The sequence below is a fragment of the Semicossyphus pulcher genome, unplaced genomic scaffold, assembly GCF_022749685.1.
Source record: "Semicossyphus pulcher isolate SPU_LCO1_2020_fin unplaced genomic scaffold, fSemPul1.0.p SCAF_15, whole genome shotgun sequence".
Taxonomy (NCBI): Eukaryota; Metazoa; Chordata; class Actinopteri; order Labriformes; family Labridae; genus Semicossyphus; species Semicossyphus pulcher.
In genome coordinates this window covers 10,378,391-10,397,014 of record NW_027211659.1, presented here as the reverse complement: position 1 = coordinate 10,397,014, position 18,624 = coordinate 10,378,391, and the positions used below count along the sequence as shown (strand labels likewise).

The window sequence follows — 18,624 nt, the reverse complement described above, 5'->3', positions numbered from 1 at the left end:
ATGGGCACGTCTAAGGAAGTGAATGACTTTGTGATGGCTAGATGACTGGGTCAGAGCATCTCCAAAACTGCAGCCCTTGTAGGGTGTTCCCCAAGGAAGGAAAACCAGTGAACTGAAATGGTTCAGGAATGGCTTGAGGACCACAACAGCAAGTTCAGTGTGTTGACTTGGCCTCCAAATTCCCCTGATTTCAGTCCAATTGAGTATCTGTGGGATGTGCTTGACAAACAAGTCTGATCCATGGAGGCCCCACCTCGCAACTTACAGGACTTAAAGGATCTGCTGCTGACGTCTTGGTGCCAGATACCTCAGCACACCTTCAGAGGTCTAGTGGAGTCCATGCCTCGACAAGTCAGGGCTGTCTTGGCGGCAAAAGGGGGACCTACACAATATTAGCAGGTGATCAAAATGTTATGTCACATCACAACGTACGCAATCATATTTAAATGAAGAACACAGGAAAGTAAAATGAAACATGTCTGTTTAAAAAAAGGTTGTTCACTGTTCCACAAATGCATGTTGCAACAACTTGAGTCAACATCCCTCAGAAAGAGTTGGAGGGTGTGACTGCCAGGAAGGAAGTTTGGATTATGTTGCTTAATCAGCTGCCAAGACACAGACCCACTGAAACCAAAGAGAGTGGATTCATAACTGAAAATGAAACAACAGTGAACATACAAAGTGATGGAGCGTTCCTCTTCAAAATAATGGAAATTTTATTTACAATGAAATTGGTTAGCCTTCCTTGTATGATATATTTTTTTATGTATTCTGTATATCCGTATACTTCCAAGACCATAAGATCGAAATATATGATCATTATACCACATGTATTATATGTATTGTAGACATTATTTGTGTGGTCATTAGCAGTGGGATGGTGGGATTATTTAAAGCTGTGAGGAGCATGTGTTAGTGGCACAGATAACATTTGTCGTAATACAGTGACTTTTAAGTGATCATGGATGTGTCCCCCATGTTATGAGATCATGTGCCGCGTGACTAACATGCTCCATGAGATGTGGGGGCGTTCTTGTGGGTGTAAGATGGTCTCTGGTGGCTTGTAAATCATTTGGAGGGCTGAGCTGTTAAAAAAAAGGGGGGTAGAAGTGGGTTTGTACTGTCAACATGGCATAATTTACAATGCGTGAAACAGTTGTCTTTTTCATTGCTTTGCTTAGAGTGATCAATTTAAAAATACAACTACTATGGGGTTAAATTTGTTTGGGTATAGCTTAGTTTCAAATGAGACCGTTTAATTATGCAAGAGGGTGGAACTTACGTGAACTAGTTGGCCTGAGGTTGGAGTTTCATCTTTGGTCAGGCAACCACTCCCCATCAGATATGTGACAGTGCCTGCTGGGTGATAGTATTCAAATTGATCATTTGAATACTTATAAAGAAGAATACGTGCTTCCTTTTACACTGCGCACTTTACTCAACCTGGAGAACTGGCTGTATAACGAAGAGGATGGAATAACTATAGGACTATATCAAATATAAAAACTGTCAAATCGCATATATAATAACAGACAATAGACGGCAGCAAAACGCAGTTGTAGCGTCTAGTCTGCCTTACCAAAGCCGGAGAAGAAAAACCTTCAGGAAAAATGGCGGTGCAGGCGGAGAACGGCGTCCCGCTCAGTACAGTGAGTACAATTTGTTTAGGGAATTTCAGCTTTTCTGTGACGTCAGCTGTTTTTAATAGTTTCAAACATATAAAATCTACTAATGTGGACAGTTGGGTTGAATGTATTGTCCACTCGTTTTTGTTTTGAAATGACATGCTAACTGTTCATACAGGCTCACTCTATAGCTATTGGGCTTCATATTCTCAGCGTTTTAGTCAGCTGAGAATCGTTCGTGATTAACATTAAGGAAAGACTAATGTGATAAAATCAGCCTTTGCTTTTAGCAGCACTGTCTGCTAGTGAATAACAGCTAGTCATAGGGTTTATTATTATGGCAATAGCTTCCGGTTTCCCAATAAACGAAAGTTACTGATGTTTATCTTGTTCTCTGATTCAAAAACAATTAAATATGTTTGTATATTTAGGCATACTGTTGACTGATATGATGATTGCCCAAAGCTGTGTCCCAACTACACATGCCACCGTTATGTTACGTAGTTATGTTACGTAATACGTAGTTTGTATTCAATTAATTAACCGTCACGCAACGTGCCTTCCCCCTGACACACGTTAGTCAAACTGCTTTTTAACTACAAATTTAAAATGTATTTAAAGCTAAATATTTCCCCAAAGACATTTTGTGTTTCTTTGTTTACTTTCATTAATTATTACACTGTGGGAAAAGTGTCAACACCACAACTGGCTCATATTTATGAAGTAAAATGTATGTGGGAGGCTACAGACTGTGGACCTTTGTTGCATGTCATCCCACTCTCATTCTTCCCCCCCCCACTTTTCCCTCACTTGCTATCAAATGTCAGTTACATGCTCACAAAAATAAGTAGACAGAATAATGGGCATTCTTAAACAAACGTTTTAAGATTCAGCAAACCACATCTATATAAATTAGGGATGCACGATATTGAATTTGTTGCCGATATTTTCCAACCCTTTTTTTACCAATTGCCGATTTCGATACAGATATATTAGGCATGTGTGTTTTTTCCACCTAATTGCAGAGAACATCAAGTCTCGCCTGTAGTTGAATTGATATCATGCTTACTCTCATTGTAGTGGCAGATGCAGAAATAACATACAGTGCTTATTAAAATGTACACATTCACTGGGCAATATGAGGAAACTACTTAAACTTAGGTTATGTACAAAATGCCATATTTATTTGTATGTAACTTTTTTTTTCAAATAAAACTGTAATGTTTGTCAAGCTTATTTTATGGAATCATTGAGTTTAAATGTTTTTACAATTTAAGAAAATACAGTCTTAGGTTAATCTCATATCCTCCATTCTCCGTCTTAGAAAACCAGAAACTATTAACATGATTTTTTTTTAGCATACAAACACTTTGAGTTGAAATACCATACTACTATCAACATATCAAACACACAAAATTATATTGTACACTACACATTAAAGCCAATTGGTTGTGATAAAGAGGTATTGCACTCATGTTTTGTTTCAGTTTTTATTTAGGTCATCTATGCATGTGCTTTGTTCTTCATGATACAAGCATAACGGAAAAAAACCATATAGCAAGCACATGGTCAATACTTTGTACATACTTGAAATGTATTAATTTATGAATCTATTATTGACTATGTGTCTTTTTTTTTCTTATATGTTACACTTTCCACAGTGGGGTTTGTATGTTTGACACCAATGGCATAGCATTGTTATTAGTGCCAACTGTTTGTAATGGGCGTATACCAAGAAGACAGAATTTGACAGCCTGTAGGAAAACTACTTGCAGTATCCAACAACATTGAAACATAGAAACTGGTTTGACTGCAGTCCAAACAAAACAAAAGCGTGTTGACTTCTCTTTTTGACACATTGGTGCTTCCTGTTACTATTTAGCCTGATAGAGTGGTGCTCATCCTGCAATGCAGTCATTAGAAAATAAGATTCCTCTGAGAACCCAAAGTAACTATTGTGTGCTTCATAATTTGCTTTACTTGCAGCTTTGTCCCAAGTTCCTTCATACGAATTCCACCAGCCACACCTGGCCCTTCAGTGCTATAGCTGAGCTCATAGGTGAGTCATCATCACATGCCTGCAATTTGAACAGCTCAGCAGTTTAGTTGCTATTTTACTAAATACTAGTGATGTCCCCTGTTGATCTGCATGTTTGTGAGTCTTGGATGACTTAATGATTATCCTTTGCTTACTGTTATACCCTGAATTTAATCTAACTGTGTTGTGCATTTAACCAGGATATTGTTTTTTTCAAAGGATAAAAGTATGGTGTGAGGTGAAATAAAGTATGATGTACACTGTATGGCACACGAGAGTAATATGGATCACCTTTGGTCTGACCTTTGGTGACCTCTACCTCTTCAGCTGGCCATAAAGTGGGTACACAACAATTGTATACTTTAAGGTGGCCTCTGGCTAATTTACGATGTAGGAATGAGGCCACACACACACACAATCTTTGGTCACCAGTAAATACACGTATGCTATAATAGATGTCACTGTTGGGTTCTGACTTTAACTTCATCAGACTTTCATCAGAGCATAAGAATGACCACTATCATCCGCAGGACCAATGACAAATTTAAGATGTAGGAATGTCTGTTCACTATTTGAATATAGTCAGTTGTTTGGAAGCAGACAGCAACAGGTGTTACGACGGCTTCGGCTCCTCCATGAAGGGAATATTTATGCACCACACACACGCCTTTATTACCGACAGGGGACTATCCGGATACAGTTCCTAAGAGGGGACTCCTGTTTCCGCTCATTTTAAAAATACAAAAATAGTACAGAAAAATTACTTTTAAGTTTTTGTACCATAATATTTACTTGGTTACTTGTAGAGATAGACCGATATGGTTTTTTCAGGGCCGATACCGATACCGATTATTAGTAGTCAAGGAGGCCGATAACCGATATTTGGAGCCGATATTCATTTGCAGTAAAAGTGAAAATATTGGCGTCAAAATTTTGAATAATACAAACTCCAACACTTAACTTTGTTTAAATGCCTTTAAGCATATGTTTATTAAATAAACAAACAAAAAGCACAGGGAGTTCCCAGGGTCAGCAGCATCTCTTATAAAGTTAACTGAAAATTTAAATAAATAAATAAATAACTTCCTGAAGTTTTATAAAGTAAATAAAACAAAGTTAAATAAAATTTGCAAAGAAACTAACTTTTTCTCCTCTCCGCCGTGTGTGTGAGCACTCTGCACTCTTATTGGCCGTCAAAAAAAAAAAAGGCAGATGCCGATATGCGTCAAAATGCCAAATATCGGCGCCGATAACCGGTCGATCCCTAGTTACTTGTTACTTGGCTGCTTGCAATAACATCAGGTATTAACAGTATAAGCAGCAAGAGTTACTTTATCCAGGCTTTACCTGTATGAAATATATTCATAAAGGAACAATTTAAAGATTGATTACACCACTTTACCAATGTTAAATTTGCATATGATCTAAGACCATCTAAAGGCCCTTTGAGTTATATTTGCAGAGACGACAAACTTTTTGTCAAACTTCATAACCACTGACAAAAATAAAGTGTTCCTCTGACCCAATGACTATAGATGGACGACGCATCTCCATCTGCTCCCATTGTATGAAAGCGATGCCATAATAGTCCCCATGATAGGCGCTATGACTGTAGTGATTGTTTAAGTTACATCTCCACTCGCCGTTCCTCCTCTACTCTGCTAATCAGGAACAGATCGGCTGCAGGAGCCGGATTTGTCAACAGAGCTGTCAATCATCCTTTTTATAGCATCAAATAACTAATTAAAACTAAACTTGTCAGAAAAATGAACACTTGGACATAAATCAGCATGATACGAACTAACTATAATGACAAAAACAACGTTTGAGAAAAATGTATTTAACGTGTATTTTGATTTTATTGTTTGACTCATGTCCCATCTGTTAACATGGAGGAGGCGGGCTTTATGACCTGTACTGCAGCCAGTCAGCAGGGGGCGATAGAGAAGTTTTGGCTTCACGTTTAGGGAGCTGTCAGGTCCATATTATACACTCTATGCTCTGACCTAATGGATTCCATACCATTTAACAGTGGACCTCTGTCACTTTGTTGAAGCAAAGAGGGAACTTCACTCCTTCCTCACACGCTCAGGGGGTTACCATCTTCGTGTTTCAGAGCACACATTACAAAAATAAGTTCTGCCCATAAAGCCCTTTACAATGGACTGCATTCTGCTTTTAATAACTCCATCACTACACTGAACATGACAGAGCCCATGTCTGTTACACTGTACAAGTAGAAAAGCGTTTTAGCTGACAAAATTAGAATGTATAATCTGTTGGAAAGATTCTTGGAGCCTGTGTGACCATCTTGATTTTCTGAAAACTAAACTATATTAACAGAGTGAAAAGTGTAACCTGCTGGGACTGTGGGAAAGGTTTGTTTTCCACCTGTACAATGCATGGTTGATATACCATGTGTGACCATACGTTAGGGAAAGAGAGAAATGTTTGGTTCTCACACAATGGAGCATGTTTGCTCAGCCTTGGGGGTGTCATTAAGTGTTTTTAAAAAAAGACCAACTGATACCTTGAGGAAAAAAACTGTGTCACGAGTCAGTGAACAAATGGGAATTAGTTAGCCCTGGGCTGGGAAAAGCAGTTTTATTTGACACCAATAAATCCAACATGAGGCATTCCAAGGAAATATAAGCACATGCTCTGTGAAGGTGAAGTCAGTCTCTATTGCCTGGGCTTAGATTCTGGTTGTATTGTGGTTCTGTTTTGGAGTCAATAAACCATATTCTCTTACTGCTTTCTCTTATTATTGAGTGACTTTGAAGTAATTTTAACCAAGTTTTTTTAGGCCTAATTTTAGACACTTTTGAACTTTAATTGTCAGTGTTCCGAGAGGTCTCAGGCCTCATCTGGCCCTTGGCCTAGGGTCTTTTTAGACTCGACAATTCCAGCAAAGAGCAATTGCTGTTGTAGAAGAAATTAATAATCTTCAGGTCCGATTCAGTGGCTGGTTCAGATGAGTTTCATTCACTGCGCAGTGGAGAGAGCTCATCACAGCAAGTTGTAGAAAACCTCTCTGAACAGAGTCAGCTGTAGTCAGAGAGAAAAAAAATCATGTTCCTCTGGCTCCTCCTACTGCTCCTAATGGCATTTGTAAGAATCCAACGCTCCCGAATCACACAACCAATCACAAATCACAAGCACAGGGAATAGAAAACCGCCCATCCCTCCATTGCTAACTATAGCTTACACTACAAAGACCGTTACACCAAAGAAGAGAAATGAGGAGAAGCAAGCTAAAAAGAAAGAGTTGGACCGAGACAGAACAGACCCGGAGGTTGTTATCTTTTAAATTTTGAAGCAAAGTCCATTCTCTTCTCCGTCTTACCTACTGCAGATTAAAATTGCAGATTTTCTTATGAGGTTGGATACATTCATTATACTGCACCTCAGTTCCTGAGTCAATCTGATCCTTTCTAAACCTCTGCATCACTGTATGTGAAAACTGTAAACGCTGGAGGTTGAGATTTTCACTTCTATATAAGTTATCGCCTCAATATTTGGTTCTTTTGACAGACAATGCCTATGATCCGGATGTCAGTGCCAAACAGTTGTGGATTGATAAAACTGTGGCCCAAGGACAAGACTGCCTCATCTTTATGGATAGTGGAGATGGATTGGACCTTGAAACCATGCATAAGATGCTCAGGTACTGACACCGCTGCTTCATAGTTAAAATTCTGCAACAGTGTGCATAAAAGTTGAGTGATATTTATCCACTCAACAGAGATTTTTAATGATTTATGTGTTTGAACCATAACCTGATTCATTCATCACATACAAATACATGCATTTTTCCCCCTCAAGCTTTGGCTACAGCGACAAGACGGCTCTAAAAGGTGTAAAGCCAATTGGTATGTATGGCAACGGTTTCAAGTCTGGAGCAATGCGTCTTGGCAGAGACGCCATCGTCTTCTCCAAGTCAAAGAAGGCCTCCTGCGTTGGGATGCTCTCTCAGACCTACCTGGAAGAGATTGGTGCCAAGCAAATAGTTGTACCTATTGTCTGCTTGGAACAGTGTGGAACGGACAACTATATCCTTTATCTACAACATTGGGGTGCACCTTATCATGTATACATGTGTTTTGGCATAGGAGGCATAAACCTGTGTCCTCATTTTTAATCACAAGTTGTCCTTAACTTCAGCTGCACTCAGTGTGATGGAGGAGCAACAAGCCAGTCTGCAGCACATCCTGACTCATTCCCCTTTCAAAACACAGAAAGAGCTGCTCACTGAGATCAATCTCATCAGTTCGGACTGGTCCACAAGTAAAACTGGAACACGGATCATCATCTGGAACCTCCGCAGGTCATTATATAGTCAACACGCACTTTTTTATGACTGGTTTTTAAGATGGTAAAGAAATGCACTTCTCTCCATCAGTAAGCCAATCTGATTTTTTTTTCAACAGGACGTCTACTCGACCAACAGAGTTTGATTTTGAGACGGACCGTTACGATATTCGCATTCCATCCGATGTCTATGAAGAGATGAATGACGGTGCTCAAGAGCCAGGCAGAGTCACATCACACATCCCTGTGACTTCTTACTCGCTGCGGGTAAGAAGCTATGCCCGTCGATGTGTTAAAGTTACTCTGACTGATTCTTTTATATCTAATGCTGCGTTCACACGGATTCAGGTAAGACGGCAAACAGGATATCATTTTAGTGGATGAGAGTGTTGGACAGGTGTTGGGGCAAGCTGAAGCCCAGCGAGGGAGGGGTTTAGAGTATATAAGACCCGAGCAGCTGACCCGTGGGCAGTCTCATCCGGATGGACTCGGGTTTGTTTGTTTGTATTTATACGGGAATAAACTCTTTTTGCATCAGATTCTGCCAGTCTCTAGTGTTTGCTTGTCTGAGTTTTTTGTAACCTATTTTTAAGAGTTTTTCAACCCAGTTTATTACCTAGTTTTAAGAGTTTTTCAACCATATTTTATTATCTATTGGAGATTGAAATTATGTGGCTGACAAGAGGGTTCGGGGAACTTTTTTGCCACAACAAGAGCAGTACGGTGAAATGTGATGAGGCCGGCAAAGATCGCCGGTAATGGTAGACGGCATTGCCGTCCAAAGTTTAAAAACAATGTTGCCGTTCTCAGCAATGGAATTTACAACTGTATGTTGCGTAACTCCCTCACACACCAAGAATCTGGTCAGCAAGAAGCTTATCATTTTTGTACAACAACACCCAGAACTCTATGACCTATGCAGAGACATCACAATGAATGACCTCAAGTTTTGAGGGAAATCTAACAATAATTTTATTAATAATTAAATTTTTTTGCATTACTTTCAAACCCAGTAATTTAAAAAAAATCAATTTAATAGCAGGTTATCTGGTTGTGTTTTTAATGTCCGTAGGCATACTGCAGTATTCTCTACCTGAAGCCTCGGCTGCAGATCAACATACGTGGTCAGAAGGTGAAATCTCAGCTCATTGCAAAGAGTCTGGCCTTCGTCAGAAAGGACTGCTACAAGCCGACTTTCCTGGTATCCTTTCATCACAGTAAATCCTCTTGAGTTGTGCCTTTTATTTACCTTTTGGAGCATGCTTTGGAAATAATAATGTGGTCAGAAAGTGTTTGTATCTGTTCCTTAAATGTTATATTAGAACAATAAAGCCATTCCAATCACTTTTGGCTACAACACCAAAAGTAAAGACCAGTATGGCGTCATGATGTACCATAAGAATCGGCTCATCAAAGCCTATGAGCGTGTTGGCTGCCAGCTGAAGGTGAGTGTCTGTTGTTTTGGTGAGTGTGTTTGTTTTATACACACATTTCAGAGGGTTTATCTCTTATGAAACTTTCCTTTCTGCAGGCAAACAACAAAGGCGTTGGGGTCATTGGGGTGATAGAGTGTGGTGACTTTCTGGAACCTACCCACAACAAACAGAGCTTTAACGAGACGGATAAGTACAGGTAAAAGTGATGTATTTTCACAATAATAATTTTAAAGTAGCAAGCGAATATGGCTACCAGAAAGTCTGAAGTTCTTCATTTCTTTGTACAGGAAAACAATGACCAACTTGGGGATCAAACTGGAGGAGTACTGGCAGGAAATTCGCCACAGGAGACAAACGGAGGATCCAAGCAACAACATACCAGTAGAAGATACAATGTTAGGACATTCAGCAGTGTATTCTACACATACTGTATATTTGTCTTGTCATGTTGACAATGACGTACTCTCATACTTGTCTCTATTAGAAAACGACCAGATCAAAACTGGGCGCAGTGTGACGAGTGTTTGCGCTGGCGCAAACTCCCTGATGGGATCGACCCCAGCAAACTACCAGAAAAATGGTACTGCCATCAGAACCCTGATCCTCAGTTCAGGTAAGAAGAGCATGAGTGACAAACCTGCTGCTATCATAACCTAATGTGATATAAATATAATAATTATTCAGCCTGAGCAAATTAAAACTATCCTAGCTTTTCAAGACAGAATCCAAAGATTCATTAAAAGCTTCTTATATTAGAAGGGTGGCCAACTTTTGACTATTTTGACCACTTAATTGCAGAGAACATCAAGTCTCCCCTGTAGTGGAATTGATATAATGCTACTCTTATTGTAGTGGCCAAAAGCTGCCATAAAGCAGACATCCTGCTCCCTTCTTCACGCTTGACAGAAGAGGCATGGTGCCAATGTGCTGCCAATGTGCTGTGTAATAGTAACTAAAAGCACCAACATTTTATTGATATGAACGAGGCATTTAAACATTTTTCCTCACTCTGATTTGCTCTCCCAGGAGCTGCCAAGTGGAGGAGGAGCCTGAGGACTCTGATGATGATCAACCTTCATACCGCAAGACGTATAAAATACAGTGAGTCACTTTAAAACTCTGCATGTAAATGGAATGTGTTGACTCAACATGATTTGCATAAGCAGGTCGCAGCAAAAACATAGTGACATACACCTGTTGAACGAGGTTGACCGGCATCACATCGTTTTTTAAATCAATTATAAATACCAACATAATTATTTTATAATACATGAGATGTCACTTATATAAGACAGCCGTCACTCTGTCTGTTACTGTAAGGACTCCAGTTCATACACTCATAAACTGTAAATGATACAGCTAAACAACATGTCTCATGATCAAATTACCAGTTTTTTCTGAAGTCATTTAACAAGCTGGCCAACTGACGTATCCAAGCAGTATGAGCTAGCAGTAACATTAGCGAGCAACAAAGTTAAGGTTAACCAGCTAGCTGTAAGAATCTGCTGTTGGTTTGCTTTGTAACGCAAGCTAGTAAAGTTATTTGGAGCAGCAAGCTAGCCAATTTATCAGGACTCTGGATTAATAACTTAATGTTATCCATCCAAGACAGTGTTTTGCTACATTAGCTAGCTAGCTATCCATCTGTGTTAGGTAGCTAGCAAGCAAACATTAGCTAACAACACCAAACAAATGTTTCAATGTGAATTGAAAGCCTTGTCCCGCTTGATCCTTCTTTTCCCCAGATGTTCATCAGACTCCTGTCAGGTCAGACAGGCTTCATTAGAAAGCTAAAACCTTCTGTCCTTTGTCCTTTCCTTTAGAGAGAGGAATGTTAAGAAGAATCAAGAGAAGAGAAGACAGAAGGTGAGGACACAGTGTTTGCCTTAAATAATCTGCAGTTTTTTGGTTTTTTTTAAGATTATTTTTTTGGCCTTTCATGGCTTTATTGCGAGGACAGTGGATAGTGTTGGATACAGGGGAGGAGAGTGGGGATGACACGCGGCAAAGCGCCAAGGGCGGGAGTTGAATCCGGGGCTGCCGCATCGAGGAATATAGCCTCTGTATATGGTCGCTGATTTAACCGCTGAGCTTATCCGGCGCCCAGTTTCAGCTTTACCGTCACCTTCAACACCTGTTCAATATTTAGATGTATCATTTGAGCTATATCTGATTCCTGGGGTGTACATGTGTTTAATAGCACTTTTGGGATTTTTTCTTTTCTAGGAGGAGGAGGAGCGAAAGCGCCAGGAAGCGCAGCGTCTGGCTGATCTCACCAAGCAGAAGGAAGAGCTGCAACGGCAGCTACGAGAAATGGTGTGTCCATTTGTCACAAAGGAAGGGTTCAGGGGGATGACTGAAGCTTACTCCATTTTGCAGATGACAGTCTTAATAAACACCTTATAGAGTGTGTGTAATGTTTATTAATATGAATTGTTACAAATACAAGCGTGTTCTCTGTGTATGTTGTTGCCAGACCGACCCTTCCCCATCCACCGCTACCACCCCGAGGGTAAGATTTAACACTGATTCGCCACGAGGGGGAGCTTCAAGGGCTAAATCCTCTTCACTGAGGTCTTCTTACATTTCACAAGCTGGTAAGAAAAATTCTCCTGGGTGAGACAGAGAGACTGCGACTGTGAGAACGTTTTCAGATTAAAATATGTTTTCTTTCTCTTCAGCGTGCAGCTCCCCCAGTAGCAGTGGTCTTCCAGTTATTTCTAGCGTGTGCTCACTGTCAACGCCCCCCCTGAGGTATGCTATATGTGTGATCTTACATTTATCAGTTAAAATGCCTTAAGGAAGCTGATAATCTGTGCTTTGTGTGGCCTGCAGGGGTAAAAGAACGCAGCCTGCTAGTCCCCAGGCAACGCCCAAAAGACCGAGAGTTAATGGCGTCCGTAAACGCATGTCTGATACGTCCACATTAGTGGATGTTGGTCCACAAAGTTCCCCATCTTTGCCCATTAAAGATGATGATGATGATGATGATGATGATGATGATGATGATGGCGATGAAACTGATGATGACATTTTCATCTTGGAGACTGCCAGTACCCCCAAACCTAAAAATACAGGCTTTGATTTGGCTAAAGTGAAGGCAGAGCAAGCGCAAAGTGATGCTAGCATGGGCATGCTATTGGAGTGCAGCGATGATGCTGCGCTGGATGTTGCAACAGAGACCAACGATGCGGGGTCCACAGCTGTGGGGGCCAGCCCCTCCCCCGTGCCCCCTGCAGAGGTGGCGAGCTGCACCACTCAGACAGAAGTACCCAAAGTTAAGGAGGAAGGGAAGGAACAAAATCAAACAGAAGCAGAAGGGAGGGCAGAGCAGAGTGCATCGAATGTGAGGGATAAAGAACAGAGTGACAATATGGACGTCGATGTCTGCAGTACAGAAACACATCATCTGGGCAATGAAGAAGATGCTGGACCTTCTCCGGCTCTGTATCCCAGTATGTTTGAGGTACAGGAACAACAAGACCAGCTCCTAGAACTCATGCAGTCTACAGCTCAAGAGAGAGACTCCTTTAAAGAGCAGGTCCATGCTCTTACCTGCCAGCTGCAAGACATGCAGAGCAGACTGCAGGAGCTGACTCAGGTCAATGTAAAGAAGGAGTGCTCTCACCAGGCCAGCCAGACGGAGGAAGCCGAGGAGGGAGAGTGCTACAAAAATCTGTTTGAGAAGGCCAAACAGAAAGTGGATGAATTGATTAAGGACAAAGAGGATTTACTGACAGCCTCTGAGGCCAAACCTAGTACTGCCCAAGGTGGGGAGAGGGACCTGGATGAAATAGCGCTGCAGGTCGACGGTCTGCTCCGGGATCTGGATGAGAGAAACAAACAGAGGGATGAACTACGCTCACAGGTGAGCTGTCCACACTGTATTATTCTTAGTGAGAACAAATCCCATAAAAGACCAAAGACAAGTCTCAATACTTCCTAACTTTTCAGCCTGTGCTTCATTATTTCCTTCATAATGCCGAGTAGTTTTGAAAACATGTTACTGAAGCAAGAGGTAATAGTGAATAGTTTGGGACTATTTTCTGCTACAGATTACACCCTTCACAGTTCCTCCAACAACTCACTTAAACTAGTCTATATATACACTTTATATGCCATCTCGTGTGGTTTTTTGTTTGTTGTTTACCTACTCTGTTTATTTTTTCCTCCTGGGCTTCACTGTGTGTGACGCCACCAGTTGGACAGTCTGGAAGAGGAAAGGGCAAACCTGGCAGCCCGGTGTGAAGAGCTCAGGCTGAGCCTGCAGCAGCAGCAGCAGCAGCAGAGCGAAAACGCAGCAGAGAGAGGAACACCTCCTCACGGAGCCACTGATTCTACTGCGCAAACAGATCCAGAGGAGGCAGGAGGCGGCGCTTCAGGATCAGATACATCCAGAAGGTTGGATTCTTTTTAATATGACTGTTTGTTTCATGTTGCATTATTATTACTATCTAACAATTTCAGTCAGAACTACCTGACCTACTACGTTTTTGTCCTCTCATTAGTTTGGTTGAGCTTCGACACAACATCGGGCGCCTGCTCGTCACCTTCGTGCCTGCCCTGGACCTGGGCCAAGTGAATTATGAGTGTAATGTTATCGATGAGATCCTCGAACAGGTGCTCTGCGAGAGGGAGACCAATGAACTAGTGTGGCCGAACGACAAATCAATAAATATATAAACAAATTCTGCATATGAAGGCCATTGAGGCAGATAAGCAGTTTTACAATGATTGTGGTGAATTGAGTAATATTTATATGAATGTGTGTACATGTGTACAGTTTTTATATTGATATACAGCTAATATAAAACAAAAATACACTTTCTTCAGTCTTAAGCAGAAACAGTACATGATTGAATAACACGGTACATAAAATGTTTAAGGCCATTTCCTATGCTCGTTAGTTTTCTGGGTAGTATAATGCTAGTATCCAACTGATTATGAACTGATTAACAAAATATCAGTCGGTTCTGTTTTGGCTTTTGTTGCGTTTTCACACACTTCAGGCACTTTATGGTTATTTTAGAAATGTCCTCTCTGCATCTGTTTCTGTTTCTTCACAATGACAGCTGACTGTTTCTCTTTTGTTTTGTAATCAAGCATGTTTTGTAACGATCCTAGCCAAATATATTTTTTATATCTCCGCCTCTGTGATTAAATGCTTCGTGACACGTGATCATCCTATCCTTGTAAACCTTGAAACGTCAAACATTATGTAGCTGGCAGCTTGCTTACATTTTTGTGAGTGATACAAACAGAAACTTGAGTCCTTATAGAGGTTGGTCTTGCTTGGGAAATAATTAATGGGCAACCATGATAGAGGACTGAATTTGCATGTTGTAGGTAAATAGGTCCTTCCTCTTCCTCCCTGGGCTGTGAGCATTCACAGAGGAAGGGTTATATGTATATTATGTAGGTGCAGGGCAATCAAAAAACAGCAAGACAAAATAAAAGCCTGCGCACAAAAAGTTTAATTCATAGGTTAATCACAGCGTTTCAATGCAGTGGTCTTTTTCAGGTGATTGTTCTTTCAGAACTGGGAACCACACTCATATATATATATATACTTGCACATCAATAGGCATATGGCTCTATGATGGCAGGCATGGTCAAACATTGCAAAAGCAGCTGAGGTGAAATACATCAATAAAAAACCTACAACACTGGAGATGTATGGTTATGATCAGTCTTTGGTGTTGAAATATGACTTGTTTAATACTATGTTTGAATGAGTGTATGGTAATATTTCTCCTTTGCATGTTTCCTGTTTGTATTTATATGGGTTTTTTTATAGGTCATTTCAGATAACCAAAAAGGGATAATAAAAACATCAAGGCAGCGAGGTGAGAGACTGTCACCTTGTTTCACTCCTTCACGCTTTCTGTACTTTATGTGAAACACAAACATTTGAGGCTCCTTCAATTCAAACCAATAATTCAGTGCTTTTTTGTGCAGATGAAGCTTTGTGCTGTTTTCTTTGTTTGTGCTGCAAACACAGTGACCTCTGGTGGCTCCTTTTAAAACTTCTATTTATAATCATACAGTTTAATCACACATCTGAAAAAGAAACAGAAAAAGCTGAACATAAATGAGTCATTTGTAGATCATTAAATCAAAGCAAAATTGTCTAATTGAAGATGAAATAATTACCAGTTCCATTGGCTACATGAACAATTATCCCTTTCAACCCATATACGCACATTCACCTAGCGTGGTTAGCTACCTTTAAATTCATGCTGTAAAATAAGCCGTTGCTTAAAGTATATTTTCAGACACTTTGTGTTTTAACTTGTATTTCATAGTCGCAGTTTGATGTTATTAGATATTATTGTTTCTTGTTGTCACGCTGAAATGCTTGAATGAATATGATCATGTTTTTCTAATATTTTAATATTTTCTCTTTCCATCCTCTGAGCTGTCTGACTTTTGACCCGTCAAACTGAATCAAATGCTTTGAGAAAAACTGACTTTTACAGACTCCATCAGTCACATGACATTCTTCATTTAGTGTAATAAATCACAACAGTGAGCTTAACCAAAGTGAAGCAAGCTTTGAAGCTTCAGTATCATACATCTCTAAATGCCTGTTAAAGGAGCAGTTCACCCCTGGAAAAAAACACTGTCAGTCAAAGCTGGTGTTCTCTGTAATCGATAGAAGCAATAATATTTGAAATTGGCGCCATAGCTGTGGAGAAAGTTGTACTAACAGCTGGTGGTTTCGCTCATTCTACCTTACTACAACACCCAGCGTGCATTGCGCCACTCCCTCTGAAAGGAACGGCCCAGCGAGAGACGCTGGAGTGTAATACTACCGTTTTCCAGTCAAGGACATTGATCGCTGCAGGCAACGGCTCAGAGCGGAACAGAATCCGAAATACAACAAGAATATACCGAGATCGTCTTAGTGTCTGCAGTCTACATTTCAAACCTGAAGATTTTGAATGATGCATGACATCGGAGGTGGGCCATTGTGGAAGTGTAGTTTAGCGAGCTCCCTGGCCTCTGCCAGATGACGCGTTTTACATAGTATGGCGGAGGTTTTCAAGGGCCCATTGGAGAAGCGGATAGCGTTTTTTCTACCATAATGGCTTTAGCTCCCCATAATAGCATGATAGGTTGAAAATCGGTGAACTGGCCCTTTAAAGCTGCAATTATTTTTTATAAAACAATAAATCAAAGTACATAGTGATACAAATCCTGGAACACAACATATTTTCAATATTTGTTTGGTGTTTTTTTGTTGCAGGAATGCGCTAAATATTCCAGTGTTTGCAAACGGAAACATTCAGCGCCTGAGTCATGAGTGCAGGTTAAAGATGCACGTCGTCATTACACACATATTTACCTGTTTCATTGGTGTTGTTAGATGATACTTATAAGTGCATTCTATACTTGAAAATACTCTCTGTGACTGTATCTGATCACTAGATGTTTAAAATGTGATTTATAGTGTGTGAGGAAAAACTCAGCACTGCCTTGGAGCAAATGAAGGTCAGGGGTCATTCTGAGGATAATCAGCATCATCAATACAACAAATAGACCAGAGGTACAGGTTAGCTTGAAGCTATATCAAGTGCAATAAAAGATACGTGCATTGTCCATACTGTCTCATACAACACCAGTTTGAAGCCAGTGTAGGACCTGGAGGGATGTTCAGCTTGTTCAGAGTCGTGGCCTTCACAGAAAAAGCTGACGGCACAAAGGCTGCCACAAAAGGTACAGATCTCTTCATGAAGTCATGCCTGTGGATTTAACACCGGCTTTAAGCTCAACACGCAGAAATATTTAGAGTCTTTTTTGTCCTGGTAAAGACCGTATGAAAACATCAGGTTAATCTTTGCTTGCTCATGCACAGTTAAATAATCTGTCACGCGTTATTTTGGTCATGCCTTTTGCCTCTGTTTTATTTTTCCGCCTTCATCGAGTTTGTAGTGAATAAAAATATAAACTTTGTTCTGAAATGTAATGGTACAGACTCACATTCACTAAGCTCTCTCTGTTATTGGTGGTGGATTTGCAGAGAAATGGCACCAAACACAACTCAACAGCTGGGTGATCCGTCTCCATGGTGACGGCTGAGTGTGATTCGTGTGAAAAGACAGCTACCTTCATTTAACAGAGAGAGGATCTAACAAAGTCAACAACAACCATCTACAATCACTGCCACATAAATCATTCGTTCATTTTATACTCCTTCATGTCTGATCATAAAATATAATGTTTGTTTTATTTCAGATGTTACTCAGTGTTTTATTTTAATGGAACAGAAGGTGAATCACTGACTGTCACGCTCTCTTTTACTCTTGTTCTTTCATTGTCTCTCTGTCTCACTGAGCACCAACCGAGATTTTCAAATCAGGCGTGAACGTCTCAGATCATTTCAACCATCTTTCAATTGGTCCACCTTCTCTCTCAGCATGACCCCAAACATAAACACGTAGGACTCATGCAGGCACCTCATCATTATTATTATTATCCACAGAAGAAGCTGATTGTAGAGTTGGTGTTAAATAGAAAAAGTCTTCACTATTCTTACTACATTATTGTTGGGTTGGGGCTCTTACTAGCTCCCTCTTTTTCTTCTCCTTCACTGGTGTCCCGATCTTTGCACCAGTCCTGCTGTGTCAAGGCTATAACTTGGTTATCTTTCATATAAGCAATGATAATAAAATGTTGTTTTAAATACTTACCCTTACTCATTAAAACAACAAAAATAGATTTTTTTGAATTGTTGCTTAAAGGGCCAGTTCACTGGTTTTTAACCTCAGTCCTATCATGTTATTATGGGGAGCTAATGCCATAATGGTAGAAAAAAATGCATGCAATCCTCTCACTGGGCAGTTACTTTAAGAGGGAAGGGCACTATGCACACTGGGTATTGTAGTAATGTAGAATGGGCGAAACCACGAGCTGTTTGTACAACTTTCTCCACAGCTATAGTGGCAATTTCAACAGAGAACACCAGCTTTGACTGACTTTTGGCTTTTTCCAGGGGCAAACTGCTCCTTTAATTTAAAGCTCCCTGTGAGGAGCTTTCGCTTTGTGTCAATTTTGGCACCTCCTGTGGACAAAGCAGTAGGCTACCTCTTATCTCTTTACTGATTTTGTCCTGTACATGCTGTAGTGGTGGTTTTCAACAAAAAATCTTATCGTGCTTTCTTTAACAATCATATGCGTCACTCACTTTAAATGTTTGCCCTGGAAAATGTAA

General features: G+C 40.3%; 1 protein-coding gene across 1 annotated transcript; it reads left to right on the top strand.

Moving 5' to 3' along the window:
- Nucleotides 1-1,598: 1,598 nt before the first annotated feature.
- On the top strand, nucleotides 1,599-15,319 carry morc3a (MORC family CW-type zinc finger 3a). Its single transcript, XM_069663735.1, has 19 exons — nucleotides 1,599-1,649; nucleotides 3,612-3,684; nucleotides 7,198-7,330; nucleotides 7,489-7,715; nucleotides 7,834-7,990; nucleotides 8,094-8,241; nucleotides 9,047-9,175; nucleotides 9,297-9,419; nucleotides 9,506-9,606; nucleotides 9,698-9,805; nucleotides 9,895-10,023; nucleotides 10,437-10,511; nucleotides 11,234-11,276; nucleotides 11,637-11,726; nucleotides 11,887-12,007; nucleotides 12,092-12,164; nucleotides 12,246-13,278; nucleotides 13,612-13,811; nucleotides 13,919-15,319. Exons 1-19 carry the CDS (start codon nucleotides 1,611-1,613, stop codon nucleotides 14,091-14,093), a joined length of 3,177 nt encoding a protein of 1,058 aa, XP_069519836.1. The 5' UTR covers nucleotides 1,599-1,610; the 3' UTR covers nucleotides 14,094-15,319.
- The last annotated feature ends 3,305 nt before the right edge of the window (nucleotides 15,320-18,624 follow it).

What these genes read in the sequence shown, in the direction of transcription:
- morc3a (XM_069663735.1), top strand. Translation starts at nt 1,611, where the DNA reads ATGGCGGTGCAGGCGGAGAACGGCGTCCCGCTCAGTACA. An exon ending in AACCCTGATCCTCAGTTCAG is followed by an intron (nt 10,024 to 10,436) that starts GTAAGAAGAGCA and finishes TTGCTCTCCCAG; the next exon opens with GAGCTGCCAAGTGGAGGAGG. An exon ending in AAGAGAAGAGAAGACAGAAG is followed by an intron (nt 11,277 to 11,636) that starts GTGAGGACACAG and finishes TTTCTTTTCTAG; the next exon opens with GAGGAGGAGGAGCGAAAGCG.